Genomic DNA, 17,315 nt, shown 5'->3' on the forward strand with positions numbered 1-17,315 from the left:
TAGTATAATAAAAATCTTATTTCTGTTTTTTTTTTTTTTATTATTTGCAAGCAATTTTCAGGAATTTAATCAGGCTGATTTATTGTTTTAGAAATCTCAAATGGAAGCTGACAATCTTTCCTGGTTGAAGCGCCCAGGCTTACGTGCTGGAACAAGAGCTCGAACTCAAGAGGATGCAATTAACAATGCCTTTGGAGAAGAATTTGAGGTAAGATTACTTCTTTTAACATTTAGCTGTGCTATTGCATACAAGAAAGAAAAGTATTTATATTTTTCTTTTTTTTTTTTTACCAATTTTAGTTTTATATGATAACCTCTGAATGTAGAGATGCCACCTCAATTTATTTTAAATAAGAAAGTCAGCTCAGTTCATTTTTTCTATTGTGTGTGCTTCCTAATTGCTAATTATTTTTAATGAAATAAAGATTATTTTACACTGTATCAAATCTAATAAAAATGTATACTTAAATAAAATAATTTAATGAATATATATTTTTTTTCTTAGAAAAAAAATCTTTTTTAAATTAAATAAAAAAAATTAAATTTTTTTTTTTAATTATAAATNGATGTAAAATTAAAATGGAATGGAAATAATTGATACAATTGTCATATAAATTTGTTTTCTTTTCTAAAATTACAAAAAAAAAACTTAAACATTTGTAACCATGTGATAAATTTCCGCCTTCAAAAAGCTGCTAATTTTACATAAGATTTATCTAATTTTTTGAAAACTTTTTTAAATTTGGATTTTTATTTTATTTTAACCTTAAAAAAGACCATGAAAAAAAAAGGAAATGACTTGGAATTAAAAAATTAATTCATCGCAACAATTGAAAGTCTGTGTATTTACAACATGTTGGAAATGCTTTTTACTTATTATTGTGGGCTATCAAATTTTTTTTACCTTATTGAAAATAGTATAATAAAAATCTTATTTCTGTTTTTGTTTTGTTATTTGTAAGCAATTTTCAGGAATTTAATCAGGCTGATTTATTGTTTTAGAAATCTCAAATGGAAGCTGACAATCTTTCCTGGTTGAAGCGCCCAGGCTTACGTGCTGGAACAAGAGCTCGAACTCAAGAGGATGCAATTAACAATGCCTTTGGAGAAGAATTTGAGGTAAGATTACTTCTTTTAACTAATTTTTAATTAAATAAAGATTATTTTACACTGTATCAAATCTGATAAAAATGTATGCTTAACTGAAATAATTTAATGAATATATTTTTTTTTTCTTAGGAAAAAAAATCTTTTTTAAATTTAATAAAAAAAATAAATTTTTTTTTTAAATAAAATTTTTTAAAAAATATTTTTTTAAATTGTTTGATAATTTTTCTTCTCTTTTCATTAATTTTTATTATATTATTTTCCATGTTTTATCTATATTTTTAACTTATATATAATTTTGTTAACTAATTTCAAGTGTTAATGCTAAAATAAAATGAAATGCAGGATAAGAACAAATGCTCTCAAAATTTAATTTTATGTATAGTAAAATAAGGAAGCGTTTGGATGTTGTTAAGATTGCAAAGCGTGTTACATTAGAAGGTTCTAAATGAATAACTTCTTTTTATGTTTTAGAAAAACAAATGTGGTTTAAAATAAAATTCTTTTAAATTGAGAAATATAGTGTTCAATTATGAGATTAAAAAAATGTTTCAAATTAAAAAAAAGGTTTTAAATTAAAAAAAAATAATTTTTTTTTTTTTATGTATAAAAAAGTTTTTTTTTTCAATCCAGTTTTCCACAATACTAATACAATAATGCACATAAATTCAACACCATATTTGTTACTAGCAGCTTGCTTTTATTTAAAAAACAAATAAATAAAAGCTTTTTTACTGTATTTATTCGGTAGTCTATTAAATCATGAAAAATTTTAAGAATTTTATATTTATAAATTTAAATTAAAATTTTTTGTTTGAGTAAATATATTTCTATTTGTTGGTAGAATCCAGAAAATGTACCCAGCTCTCCAGCAACAGAAACTGAGCAAGAGGAGGAGGAAGAAAAAGAAGACACTTTTACTGATAGTTCTAACGATAGGTAGGTATCTCTTAAATACTTTGTTTATAGATGATATTTGTTGCTATAAACTAATTTTAATTTGTGCAGTCTATTATGTAAATTAACACTATGTAAAGCTTGTAGAAGATTTAAATATTTTATTGGGAGTACTAATAAGTTTTCGTAATTTTCTTTCAAAAAACTGTTCATTATCTTTTATTCTAAGTATTCTACATTACTAGACACTACTTTTTCCCATCTTTCTGGGAGCATTCGGATACCACGTTGGATGAACTCTTCTTTCGAAGATGTTCATGAATCAACACATTGCTTGATTTCTTCAAATGATAATGTCTGCTCACCATGTGCCAATAGGTGATAATCTGAAGGGGCTAGGTCTGACGAATGCGGCGGGTGTGTAGGCCTTCCCATTGAAGTGTTTCCAAATAGTAAAATCAATTTTCATGCAAAATTGACTTTCAATGTCTCTTAAGTTCAGTTTTGTATGGAACCCAACTTCCCTGTTTTTGGATCATTCCCAACGATTTTAAACAATGTGAAATTGCTTGCTGAGTCACTTGTAATGTAAGAGCAAGTTCTTATTTGTGTTTGGGACAAATCTTCTTCCAATTCCTTGTCTTCGTACAATTTCGGCCTTCCACTGCATTCTTTATCATTGTGCTTCTCCAAACAATTGATGCGCCTCAGCTGCAGATTTCTTCAAATTGGAAGAGTAATTTAAAAGTTCCTTCAAATGATGCTTATTTAGCTTAAAACTTGACATTTTTCACGAAAACAATTGTGTAATGCTAATGCGGAATTACAAATACTTTAAGGTTATGCTGTTACCAAAGGAACAAGCTTACAATAAGACGTTTAACACCAGTCGATTTCTACAGAACCTTCTGGTAGTGCTATCATGTGACGAACGGCTTATAACTTATTTCTACACCCAATAGCTTAATTATTTATCTTTATGCAAAAATTATAACAGTAAAAAATAAGACTTTGTTGCAAAATTTGAACAAAGGACAACAATACTTAAAGAAAGACAAAGATTAAGTGATGTTACACTACTGTGATGTTATGCTAACATAAACTTACTCAAAAATGGTAACGGAAAAAAATAACCAACTTTATTTCTGAGTGGTATATTCCTAATTACAGTATATTACAAGTGATGTAGCATAAGGTCAAATTCTATTTGTTGTAAAAACTTCACATTTTAGTCAAACTGACATGTTCCCATCCTTATTCAATGATATAATTTTTTCGCATAATCTAATATATGGAATTACAAATAAAAAAAGATAAAAGTTTTCTGAAGAAAAATTGTATATTATCGATAAAATATGGTCTGAATTTTTATTAAAATTTATCTATCAATTCTGGAAAAGTTAGGGAATTTTTTTCTGAAATTGAGTGGGAACCCTGAAAAAGCGTAAAAGATAATAAAATTATACAAACCTGTAGTTTGACCTACAATATCTGTTAATCGATGTAATGTTGCAAAAGATGCATCTGATGGTAAGTGATTTCTTTCTGTTCGGTGAAGTAAAAAAAAAAGGGAAGTCATTGTAGTTTTTTTTAAAATTTCTATATGAAGTTTTCAGTAGGTGTTTGTATCAACTCTTAGAAAAGATTGATGAAGACTCATAGAAAGATCTCAATAATTATTTTGTAATTTGAATCCTCTCCCTTAAAATTAGTACATATTTATATATTTTTTGTGTAATTTTTCGTGCAGTGGATCAGGTGAATATTCAGATTGGGAAGCTGAATCATCAAAGAAGACAAAAAAATATGAAAGAACAGAACCTTCTGAAAATGAGCCTTCTTCTTCTGGGCTTTCTAGTAGAGCTAGATCTGCAAGAAGAAGGCGACGCCGTGCTCTTTCTGATGAAGAACATGGTGAATCTGAAGAGAATGATGATGATGACGACGATATGGATGATGATGAATCGTCAAAATCACCTCCCAAAACTCCTAGGAAAACCAAATCCAAAGTTTCTCATAAAGGAAAAATGCCAGCTGTAAGTTTGTTAATATTGTAAACTTATTAAAAATTTAAGCATTTTCTTGATTTAAATAATCTTTAACTGATTAGTAAATTTTTGGGTTATAATAAAAATGTCTTCTAAATAGTTTCTATTTTTTCAAACTAATATTAAATTATCTTCTTTATTGATTTGAGGGCTCGTTAGGCTTTCTTTAGGATCTTTTTTGTCTATTCTGTTATCTTTCCTACCATGTTTTTCCAGTTGTTCACTCTCAGTGTTTTAAAATCCTCATCAACGTTGTCTACCAAATTTAGCCTGAGATTGGTTTGGGTTCCTATCATTTTTAAAGTAAAGATTTTGAATGTTAAGGAGAAAGGGTTCCTTCAGCAGACGTGTTCATCAAATTTGATGTGGTTTACATTAATGTGTTAGATAATATCTACCTCTTTATACAATCTATAAATCTCATTATTGATTTTATGCCTCCATATACCATTGATATTCATCACACTTAAAAAATCCTTTTCAAAGCCTTTGTTTCATAGATAGTCTATTTTCATGTCATTTTGTCATAGCCCAGGACTCTAAACCGTGTGAGCACAGCTCTAATGGCGGTGTTATGTAACACGATTTTTGATTTCTTTTATACTAAGTTTGATTGTTGAAAGATATTAAATTATACTCTTGTTTAAAAATTTGAGGTCATTTTTTATTTGTTTAAGAGTTTTGAATTATTTGATACATGCTAAACTTAATTCATGTTATGATTTCTATTGTTTAAATAATTGCTTATTTTACTTATTTTTCAGACAAAAGGCAAGAAGCTTCCTGAACGTTTCCGCCCGCCTGAATGGTTAACAGATGTGATGCCACATAAAGCACCATACGTTCCTCAAATTGGAGATGAAATTATGTACTTTAGGCAAGGACATGAGTTGTATGTTCAGGCTGTAAAAAGAAATAGAGCTTATGACATATATATGCGCGATCAGCCTTGGAGAAAATATAACATAAGGGTAGGTAATCTGTACAATTTTTTAAATTTATTTTATCGTTTGTGCAGTTATGTAGTTATTCAGGGTGCGTAGCGTTGTTAAAAAGTGCTTAAAGGTGCTTATTTTCGATTTTAGTTTTTTAAAAATCCTTAAAGGTGCTTTTTTCCATGGGTGTTTTTAAAAGGTGCTTAATTTTCCCTTTTCCGAAATGTGATATTTTTCTTTTGTCACAAATTATGCAAAAAGGCATTGTCCTATTCAGCGTTTTCACTATTAATTCAACCCCAAACTATTTCGGCATACCGCCGGTCTTTAGTGTATGAAAACTCCAAATGGAAATGTTAATTTTCCTTGAAGCTGTTCATCAAGTTTCCTCTGTTTGAAAGTGAGGGAATAATTTATGGAAAAAAAGTAATTTAAAATAAAGACCAGAGAAATTACTTATAATAAAAGAGCAATATAATTAAAAATACCCAGGAAAATACTATTAACCCCTTAATGCACAAAGTTTTTGAAAAAAAACAGCCCCCCCCTCCAATTTTTTTTTTTTTTAGATGTAAGAAAACTCACTTTATATTAAAAAACACATTGTTATTTTCAATTCTCGATTATATTCGCGCATGAAAAATTATAGCAGTATAAAATACAACGCTGCTCGAATTATCTAGAGTGTGTACAGTTTGGCCTGTTTAGCGCGCTCGACTTAACTCGAGCACACAAGTTAAGGGGTGCTTATCAAACTGTGAACATGCTTATCAAGATTTTAAAAAAAATGCAGAAAAGTTGATTCCTGGTTAACATTTTGTTTTTCTTTTTAGGACCAAGAAGTTGCTATAATAGAAGACATAACGTTTGAAAACCACCCTCCTCGTCTTTGTTGCTTGAAATTGGCTTTGTCTAATCCTGCCACCAAATTAGCTGAAACATTTACTGTGAAGTATCATGATATGGAAGATGTTATAGAATTTATAATATTAAAACAAAACTATGATACAGCCATGTATTATGATTGGAAACCAGGTAAATATATGGAACCTCTCTTTAATGAGTTAACAGAAATGATAAAACTTTTTAAATTTAATTTTTTGGTATTTTTTTAAACTTTGTATAATATACTCAGTAAGTTTCATAAAATAGTGGGTTAAAAAAATATTCTTAAAAATTTCAATGTTCTCTTTACAAGTGACTGACAAAATTGAAAATTTAATAAAGTTCTTCAAAATTACAATAGTATAAAATTGTGAATCAAAGAAAATTATTAGTAAAATTGATAAGGAAAGGTTCATTCTGCCATATTTTTCAAAAATGGTACATCTGCATCCACGAATAATACAAAAGTGATTGATGTATATTACCTATTCTCACTCATTTGTTTCGGAATTTTTATGGCTCTTTGGTAATATTTTATTGAAAAATAAACTTGATAAGAAAAATGAGCTTGATTTTTCCTAATTTTCTTAAGGATAAATTATGGATCATACACTTATTTACTAATTTTAGAAGATGAAAGCAAATTTTGTTTGATTGGTATTGGTTGTTAAAAAATTTAAATTTATCACTTTGTAGAATTTATTTAAAATGATTCTAATCCTATTAACAATTCAATAAGCACAAAATTCTTAAAAATGATAATCTGAGGGGTCATTTGCATATTAAATTTTTAAATAAATGCTTTGCTGTGTTAAAAATTCAAAAAATATCCTTTTTCAAAACCTCATACTTTTAAATAAAAGAAAAAACTTTATACATAATATTAAATCTCTTCAGTAAGAAATGATACCTTTTGAGAGTTAAGTAATGATGTTTAGAAATAACTAGTAAGAGAGTCATTAAACTAAATTGAAATTACTGATTATGATTAAAAATCTGTTTAATTTAATTAAAAAAATAATTTATCTTACAGTTCTTTAAATTATCCTTATCTTTCAAGCATTACTTTATGTTACAGTTTAGTTTGTAATTTAAAAAATCTTGTTTCTAAAGTTCTAAATTACAGCTCTAATTTCAGCTTTTTTTTTCCAAAAATTTCTGTGGCATGAATAAAAATATTTTCTATTTGCTTTGAACAGTAATTTGCCTGAAGTATATTGTTTGCGTGTATTTATACTACATTAAAAAAAAGTTTGATCTTCTGAAAGAAATTTTCAAGCATTTGATGTATTGTATTCTGCCAGTGTTTTGAGTTTTAAAATTTTTACATATATTTAAAATTATATTTTTGTTGTTTTCAGGTGACAGGTTTCGTTCAGCTATAGACAAAGCTTGGTGGTTGGGAACTATCAAGGCTCAGAAACCCTTAAACCCACTGTTTCCTGATTCTATGTTTCAGTGTTTTCTTGTTAAATGGGACAATGGTGAAAGGGAACAAATGAGTCCATGGGATTTTGAAAGAATTGATGCTGAGCGTAAGTAGTGAAAACAATTCATGATAATTTTATTTGCATTGTAGAGTTGCAATAAGCTATTTATATTAGGGTTAGTTTTTGAAGATTATAAACGTAGGTGTTTAAGCGCGTGTATTAGTTTGCATTGTAGAGAGTTGTAATCAGTTATTTATGTTCATTGTTAGTTCTTGAATGTTACCAAAGTTGGTGTTTTTAGGCTCATCTGAGTTTTTTTGCATTGTAGTGTTGCGATAAGTTATATATATATATTCGAGTTAGTTTTTGAAGATAACAAGCATAAGCGTTTAGACACATCTGCTATTTGCATTGTAGAGTTGCAATAAGCTATTTATATTTGGGGTAATTCTTGAAGATAATACACATAAGTGTTTAGGCACATGTGTCAGTTATTTGCACCTATGCCCCACAAGAGGCATCTCAAAAACATCAGTTATTTGCTATTTAGAATTGTAATAAGTTATTTATATTAGGGTTAGTTTTTGAAGATAAGAAACATGTTTTAGGCACATGTATCAGTTATTTACATTGTAGAGTTGCAATAAGTTATTTATATTAGACTATGAACAGTTAACAAACATAAACATTTTAGGCAAATGTATAAATTAATCTTGAGCAAAATTTATTCATAATAAAAAAACATATGTTTACAAACAAATCTTGGTTGATTCTTACAACATCTTACAGTCTTATTAATAGAAGAAATTCGTTTGCCAAATAAATGTGATATGACACCTATAATATTTGACTGTAGAACTTTGAAAAATTACTCGCGGGCATGAATTTCAAAATTCAAATACATTTTGGATTGCTTGAAAATGTAATAAGGATTTTCAGTATAGTACAATGCTGTAGGTCAATAATTTTGATTTGGATTTCTGATGGCTAACACTCAGTAATTATTTGAGTAATTAAAGAGAATATTGTTTTTTTCCCAATTTTTTATGTTTTTCAATTAATTTCTGTTTTTATACAATTAAAAGTCTGTTGTCAATAATTTATATATTATTTTTGGTTGTTGTAGGTCTACCTGCTGTTGAAGGGGGAAGTGTTGACATAACTCCAGAGGAGAGACTTAATATGATGTATATAGCGGAGCCTCACGAGTGGTCAGCGTTTGGACGTGATTATGATAATGACAGACTTGCCAGTGGCTTCACACGCATAATGGAGCTTTCTATTGCTGAACCTTTTACGACTCCAGTAGACCTCAATGTTTATCCTGCCTATGCAATTGTTGTGGAATATCCTATGGATCTGGGTACAATCAAAGCTAGGCTACAAAATCGTTTTTACAGGTACATTTTGCATAATTTTTTTAAATTTAAATCTTTGGTTTAGGATGGTATTCTGTTATCTTTAATAAATATAGGGTTAAATTATGCAAATAGTTAAATTATATTTGGTGAAAATATTATATATGTTACCAGCTAAGTTTGAAATCCGGCATTCTATAGAATGCTTAAAACTAGCCGGCAATGTATGAAACGATGCCAAGTGAGAAACTGGCAAAGTATAAAATCTTCTGTGGCCATGTTAGTAAATGTGATGAAATGAGTATTTTGTGCAATATTTGTTTCTAAACTGAAAATAATTGTGACATAAATGTGAATTTTTTATATGAACATTTTGTTTCCCATAATAAGAAAGACATAAATTATGTTTTGTACAACTTTCATTTTTCTTTACGCATTTTGAATAAATTTTTTAAAGGCACTCTAATTATTTTTTCGGAATAACTTTTTTATTTTTGAGAAATGCACATTATTTACATAATAACCTCATCAGTATGTTTTTTTCATACTTTGCCTAAATAGCGTTTGTCATTCTATAGAATGCCTAGGTATTTTATGCAATGCCTAGGGAAAGTATGTAATACTTCTCACATTTCATACTTTGCCTAAAAACATCCGACATTATATACAATTCCTAGGCATTCTATACAATGCCGGCATTTCATACTTTGCCGGTAACATATATGTTACAAAGATGTTTATAGTTTTATTTTTGGATATTTTGAATTAAATAAAATGAAATAATAAAATATCCTAAAATAACATGGTGTTGGGAGATCAGATAAGACTTTTATTTGTTAATACCTCAGTTTTGAGTATGTAAGATGTTTAACTTTAAATATGAAGATTTTGTGGTAACTATTTTCAAAATATCTTTCTATTTTGTGTTTTAAGCATTCTTATTTTATAATCACTTTTACTTATTTATTATCAATACTGTATGACTATTTAGGTAAGATAAATTTTGGAAACTGTGGACTCTGAGGATTCTCATCTTTTATTTATTTTATTTAAAGCATGTCCCATTTAAAAATAGTTCCTTCCTTCCTTTGTTTTAAGATTGGTATGAAGAATGAATGTTTTATTTTCTGATTTTTTATGTATTATTTTTACTTCAAATTAGATTTGAAAACCCCTAAATTTTTCATAAAATGCAATTTTATTTGAGAAAAGTGAATTTGCAATTTAAACAATGTTTTAAACATAAAGAAATGGGTGGAGATAGTCTCCAAGATTTTTTTAAATAAAAGATGCTCATGCTCTTGCAGACAGTAAATTTCCCACCTCTTTATTTATTTTATCAATGGCATATTTATAGGCATTATGACAATGAAAGAAAAAGTCTATAGGAAACACTCCATTAAAATGCTGCACTATAATTATACCCGTTGATTGACAAAAACAAAGTTATATTTGAAGAATCAAGACTTCACTAATCAACACTTGCTATAAATATATGCAAAAATTTATTTTTTCTCTTTGATGTTAATACGGAAATAATTTTTTATTTATTTTTACAATTAAAGAATTTTTTTTTTTCTCCTTGGAGCACAGAAAAAACAAACATTTAAGGTGTTTTTGAATTTTGTATGGTATTAGATAAAGGCTGTAATAGAGTGAGTATATTCTGGTTAATAATTTTTTTTTTAAATTTTAAAGTACTTGTTTATTTCTATAAATATTCTGATTTTGTTTGTTTTTGTTAGGAGGCTTGCTGCTCTCAAGTTTGATGTTCAGTATATTGGGATTAATGCGCTCAAATTTAATGAACCCACTAGTCGCATTGTGAAACAAGCAAAATGTGTTGTTGAACTATGCCTTAAATTTATTGGGTATGTTTTTTGAATATCTGATATGTATTTATTGTATATGAAATTTGTGTTATTAAAACAATATGCCATTACTTTTAAGAAAGCCAATTTAGCTGAATTTATAAATAATTAGAAAATAAGTTTTACATTTATTTTAAAGTTAAAACTGTTGGGGAGTGCCAGGTACCCCCGCCCACTGTCAATTTCATATGTATAGAATATTTTTTCAAGTCAATGGGCCATCGGACATTAATTGTTATATTAAAAAAAGATTATTTTCAAAGTTTCAAGTATTTATGCAGCTGGTAACATGGTAAACAATAGTTTACCATGTTATATAAATATAAATATGTAATAAATAAAATAATTTTGTGATAAAAATGATAAATGAGGTTTATCTATTGTCAATACATTAGTCATTTTCATTTCCACCTGAAAAAACAGTCAAAAAACATAATTTTTGTAACTGGGCGGGGCTACCCCTTGTTTTGAAAAGAGCTGAAAAACCTGTTTTTTTTTAAATTTTTTAAATTTCTATTTTTTTAAAATTAAGCTATTCTTTTTTTGGTTTATTCTTTTTGCATTAGTTAATTAGATGATAAAACAATAGAAACATACAAAAATATTGATTATTACTCAATATTATACAGAAATATAAGCAATACTCCGTAAGTTGGCGGGGCTACCCGATTCTCCCCTACTGTATTTGTTATTTTGAAAAGTAGATATAAAGAGTACGATATTAAATAATTGCTTCTGCAGATAAATTTATATCATTTGAAGACTCTATCCCTGAATGCTCTGCTCACCAACCCCCATAGTTAATTCTCATTCATCGTTATTTTTTCAATATTTTCCACGAAAACACTGAACATTTTGTTTTCCAAATACACAGTTGTTTTAGCTTTATGTACAAACATTTTGTTAATATTTTAATCGTAATGAAATGAATGAATAGCTAGATATAAAAAATAATAATCTATACTTCAATAAAAAATAACCTAAAGAATACAGATTGTGTGACTCAATAATGAAAAGTAATTTTATTCATTTCCAAGACTTATAACTTCAAATAGGAAACTGTTTTGAACACTCTTTATTTAAGTTTTTTTATTTCTAAAATTTTCAATATTTATGTAAAATTTACATCTATATGCATGTTATCCATCTTATTTTTGCTACGTTTGATCAACATCTACTTGAGTGCTAACTTATAAATTAAATAACTTAAGATTTTGTGAGGAAAAAGTGAATTTTCTACAACAATGGATTAATAGTCTCCATTGTTTTTAAAAAAGATTGTTGTTTTGTTTCGACTTGTGAACAAATTAGAATTTTGAAACTAAATTCGTGCTAAGATCACATATGAAAATGTTTTTTTTTTCTCCAGACTTTAAATTTTTACTCCATAGTTGCATTTATCAGGTTAATGATCAATCAAACATAGTATTTTTCCTACAAGTTTAAAATTTGATAGTTTTGGAGCAACAAAACAAAGTGTAATTTTTTAAAAAAAAAGTGAGGAAAAATTTGTAAAAAAAGCCTTAAAATTGCCAATTTGAATTTTTATAAAAGTTCATGTTCAAAAAGAAGGAAAAAAAAATTCCTTTTTTCGGCAAAGCATTTGAAATTCCAACTAAATAGTTATTCTTATGGTCCAACTAAATAGTTATTCATGTTCCAACTAATAGTTATTCCTACAGAGCAGCCTGTTTGGTATTTCTTACATCAAGTTTAGTTAATAATTCTCATACTAATTATGGAATAGTGATATTTTTTATTTCATCATACTCTTCGAGCATTTTTCTGCATTCCTTCTTAATTTCATTTTTCTGAGTCCTATAGTTTTTGCGCACTGTGAGGTTAAATAAATACCGAAAGCGTTAGTGGCTCTTATTTTTTAACATAGAGAGAAAATGTATAAAAACCAACTAAGTTAAATTTTAGATCTTTCAATTTGTATAATGACTTCTATATCTTTCTTGCTGTAAAAACAGAAGACTTGAAAACACTTTTTTTCTGCTGTTTTTTAAATATTTAATGTATTTCAGACTGCCAAACTGTCATGATCCAATGATTATTTATCATGAGATGATGGAAGCCAAACAATCACGGTCTCAAGATTCACAGAGTGAATTAGATGTTTTGTGTAGTGAATCCGATAGTGATGGAGAGCATAATGCTAAAATCAAAAGAAGGAAAGTAAGTGAACTCTTCTTTTTAGGGTGGTATTATTTTGTTTTATACTTATTTCTTCTGATTTTAAGGTGATAAGTCTTTTTTTTTTTCCCTTGAAAAAAGCTATTAATTTTAATATATCCATCCTGGGAAACAAATACATGCGTGCAAAATTTTTGTAAGTATTCAATGTAATGTTGGTTGAGTACATGCAATGTTTTGGCAATAAATTTAAAGTACTGAGGATAAATGACGTAACCTATATCAGCAGATATATGTGTTTAACAAATGAGGTAATAAATTTGTTAATAAAAATTTTTTGCATTTATCTTGTTAAAATATATATTAAAAAAAGAAATTTTAGCACTAATGTGAATCAAATTTACCTTATAAAAAAAAGAAGTTTTTCTGCACCATTAAAGTGGATTTTCATTAGTTTAAACAAAAACTAAAATACATTTTGAAACATCAAAATACAGGCAAACATATCAATATTTAAAATACTAGTTGCAAAATTTTATTGCTTTTTATTTTATATTAAGATGATTGTCTGAAAATTCTAAAAGTTCTCATGTGCAATTTTGCCTATCAAATATCATTATTTCGTACCATTTCTTAAAAAATATACATTCTCTCTCTTTTTCTTTTTGGAAAAAAAAACAAAGTTTAAAGTTAAAACTGAAAGTTTAAAGTTAAAACTGAAAGTTAAGTTAAAACTGAAAGTTAAGTTAAAACTGAAAGTTAAGTTAAAACTGAAAGTTAAGTTAAACCTGAGAGTTTAAAGTTAAAACTGAAAGTTTAAAGTTAAAACTGAAAGTTTAAAGTTAAAACTGAAAGCTTAAAGTTAAAACTGAAAGCTTAAAGTTAAAAACTGAAGTGAATCTTTAAGTGGGAGGGAAAGGGTTTTAAAAAGAAGAAAAATTGTATTTTCAGTAGGATTTTCATTTAATCCTGTTAAATAAAGACGATTGTGTTAGTTTAGGAAGATTACTTTTCGATCTCAATAATTGCAATAACATATTAATTTTTTTTTAGCGGAATGCCATGCAATCAAGCACACAGATGCATAAAAGTAATCAAAAGTATACCTCTAGTAGCTGGAGAGAGCAGTGCATGTCTTTATTGAACACTATGTTTGAATGGAATGATTCTACACCATTTCGATATCCTGTGAATTTGAACGATTATCCGGTAAGTTTTTATTTTATTTTCATTGCTATCTAATTCTTTCAAATGTTAGAGTGCTTCTTTAAAGAATGATTAATTTTATAATGGTTATAAAGCTTCTACTTAATTACTCTGAACTCCATATTAATTTACTCTCAACTACTACTATATCTTGTTTGTCCCCTCAATCTACAGGTGGATCAATTGGACCTCGAAACAGCATTATTATAATGGCAAAAACTTTTGATTTTTTATAAAATTATTAAAGAAGAAAAAGCTTGTTTATTCCTAAAAGGGGGAGAGTAACTTTAACTTGGACTGATCATTAATATAAAAAAACAAAAACTTTTGTATCTTGAAAATGAACTATTTTTCTTTCAATGTCATATATTGCCCAATATAATGGTTTCTTAAATTGCAAAAAAGACATAAATTGTTTAACATTTTCCACTACGCTGAAATTTGGAACATGCGGTGTCTAACTTATGCACTCAAATCTTTGCGAAAAGAGCCTAATACAAGGGAAACAGACAGAGGATTAGATATTAGTAGACAAAATATAAAATACCTGTTCATATAAAGAAGAGATAAGAGTCCATTCAGACGCTCTTGTTTAGTCCGAGATTAATACCACGAGTATGGCTCGTGATATTCATGTTTGGCCTGGAAAGCCAATTACGAGCCAGATTCGTGATGTTCACATTTGACATGAAATTAAACAAGGAGCCTGACTCGGGATATTCAAGTTTAGCCTAAAATTTTCATCACGAATCAGACTGGTGAAAATAGTGCAAGGGGTTAAAATATTATAAAAAAATCTAAATAGATATTTTATATTGCATATTAAAAAGAAATGTTATAATGACTAAATCCTTCGCACCATATGTTCAATTTTATTTAGTGTAAGTGTGTTGTAAATGGTGATTGAGATGAGGAAATTAATTATTTCTTTATGGAAAAGAAACTATATGTTATAATTTAAATCCTATGCATTTTATTTTTTCAGTTGGGTTTATTTGTTTATATATTTTTATTCATTTACTAATAAGTTATTCATTTTTGCAGAATTATAGGGATATAATAGACTGTCCAATGGATTTATCTACTGTAAGAGATAGACTGAGTAACAACTATTATAGCAGTCCTACTGGTCTGTGTAAAGATGTGAGGCTTATATTCCAGAATTCACGTACTTACAACATCAATAAAAAATCTAGAGTGAGTATAAAAGTTCTAAAAACTAAAATTTTATATCTGCTTATTTTAGATTTTCTTGATAGTGTTTTTTCTTAAAATTGCTGGATAATGAATTGTGGAGTTTATTTAAAATGCATTTAAAATTTTATTTTAGATTTATTCAATGACTATTCGATTATCAGCTATGTTTGAAGAACATATTAGAGGTATTGTAAGTGATTGGAAATCTGCTGTTAAATATGAAGAAAAAATTCGTAACAACCAATATGTTAGCAGTCGGTAAGTTTTTTTTTTATGAAGATAATTGTGCTTTATTAAGAATAATAATTTTTTAATATGATTTAAGTGTATTTTTGCCTTAGGAAGATAATTTTTTTCCCTCCAGATATAATTTCCCTCAGTTTAGATCAAGTTTATTTCTCCTATAGCTGTATTTTATCTTTTAGTAGCTTGAATCACTGTTTTGATATCTTACTAGGTACAACGAACACACTAATTTTGGTTTACATCTGTATATGATAGGGTATCTGCTCACCTGGAAAGTTATGAGAAATCATGGAAAGTCATGAATTTCAGTATTGAGCAAAATTAGTCATGAAATGTCATGATTTTTACTATTTTTAAAAAAAATCATGGAAAATCATGGATTTAGGTTTCCGAAAAATGTAATTTTTAAAATGGAATCCCCCCCCCCAATTTCAGCCTGTTCTAAATATCTGAATTCCTAACAAAATCACTACTCAGTCATATTTTAATAGAATATAAAATGATTTTATCATGTTGTTTAAGAAATTATGGTGTTCTTTCAAAAAATGAAAGAAAAGCCATCATTTCTAGAGTGAATCTTTTAAACTCTCTCTCCTGTGATTTAAGAATTTTTATTATCAATTTTTTTTAATTATATAAATTTAAAATTCTAGTTGAAGCAAACCAGTCAGTGAAAAATTTTTTAAATTCCGAAATGAGAACAGAAAAATCGCAAGTATTTCTTTCCTTTCTGATGAACAAGAAAAGTATCTTTGGAATATAATTCTGCAGAAAAAAAATTAGTTGCTTTTGTATTTTTTCAGCTATTTTATTGTTTCAACTCTTTCTTTACTCTGTTTTTTAAATTTAAAATCTATAAATATGAAGATGCAGAGTATAACAGTTTTGATTATACCTATCATTTCGAATAATGTTATTATATTGCTTTTTAAAATTTATTGTTGCATTTTTGTTCGAGAAGATAGTAACTTCGTTAAGTCATGAAAAATTCTTGGAAAATCATGAAAAGTCATGAATTTGAAAATCTAAAATGTAGCAGATACCCTGTATGAGGTTATGTTTGTTTCATTATTTTATTAATGTTAGATTTTTTTAAAATTAAAATTCAGTAATCTATACCTTAAGGTTGCTTTATAAACAGATACTGTGTAATTTTTTTAAGAGTCTGTTTTAACATGGAGTGCAAAAGTAAGCATTTTTTACTCATTTTCATAAAGACGAAAAAGCGGCTGAGGCTCACAAAGAAATATGTGAAGCTTATGTTGTTGATTGTTTAACAGAATATTTATGCCAGAATTGGCTTAAAAAATTTTGTTCTATGGATTATTCTCTGTAACATGAGAGATGTTTTGGTCGACCTTTTGAAGTTGTTGTTGACAGTATCAGGGATGCTACGCCTGCGCCATTTGCGACAAACTGAGACAAAACGGCATAACTGCGACATTCAGCTCAGTTTCTGCCAAAGCTGCGCCATTCTGAGACAAAACGTCCAAAATTTGGCAAACCTGAATTCAGTTTCAAATATTAATCCGCATTGCCGTGAGTCATTGGAGATCATTTTGCCGTTCACGTCTCCAAGGGATGAAAGACTTCCACGAAAAAGCGGAAATCCGCTTTTTTCTCCCAATTTTTAAAATTTTCGACCATGTTCCAAAAACTAAAATTTTTAGGGAGTCCAATTAGAGAAACCCAAGCCGCCGGAACGATAGTCGGATTCCCGCGACTTCCGCTATAGAGTGGAAAGGAGTCTAAGTGTTTCGTTTCGACCACCGATATATGATTTTTTTTTTCGTTTGGCTGATTTTCGGAATTTTAAATATTAGGAATTGCGCTGGAATATGCTAAAATCGCGATTTTTAATCAGACGATTTTAATATCAATCATCGATTTTCGTATTTAACTTATTTAAAACTTATGTGTTGCGACTTTTTTTACGCTGTTTAAAAATCGTACTAGCAATTCCTATTCACTCAATTTAAAAATTCAATATCGCGAT

General features: G+C 27.9%; 1 protein-coding gene across 1 annotated transcript in view; it reads left to right on the forward strand.

Annotated features, from left to right (window-relative positions):
- The window catches only part of LOC107449527 (bromodomain and WD repeat-containing protein), a 51,546-nt gene that overhangs the window by 22,979 nt on the left and 11,252 nt on the right, over positions 1 to 17,315 (forward strand). The window contains exons 19-31 of the mRNA XM_071185238.1: positions 92 to 244; positions 1,003 to 1,119; positions 1,952 to 2,046; positions 3,755 to 4,040; positions 4,817 to 5,023; positions 5,821 to 6,022; positions 7,234 to 7,407; positions 8,429 to 8,702; positions 10,406 to 10,531; positions 12,562 to 12,712; positions 13,724 to 13,879; positions 14,921 to 15,073; positions 15,207 to 15,331. Coding sequence (XP_071041339.1) covers positions 92 to 244; positions 1,003 to 1,119; positions 1,952 to 2,046; positions 3,755 to 4,040; positions 4,817 to 5,023; positions 5,821 to 6,022; positions 7,234 to 7,407; positions 8,429 to 8,702; positions 10,406 to 10,531; positions 12,562 to 12,712; positions 13,724 to 13,879; positions 14,921 to 15,073; positions 15,207 to 15,331 — 2,219 coding nt within the window. The remainder of the gene's footprint in view (positions 1 to 91; positions 245 to 1,002; positions 1,120 to 1,951; positions 2,047 to 3,754; positions 4,041 to 4,816; positions 5,024 to 5,820; positions 6,023 to 7,233; positions 7,408 to 8,428; positions 8,703 to 10,405; positions 10,532 to 12,561; positions 12,713 to 13,723; positions 13,880 to 14,920; positions 15,074 to 15,206; positions 15,332 to 17,315) is intronic.

This window comes from Parasteatoda tepidariorum, chromosome 9 (assembly GCF_043381705.1).
Source record: "Parasteatoda tepidariorum isolate YZ-2023 chromosome 9, CAS_Ptep_4.0, whole genome shotgun sequence".
NCBI lineage: Eukaryota > Metazoa > Arthropoda > Arachnida > Araneae > Theridiidae > Parasteatoda > Parasteatoda tepidariorum.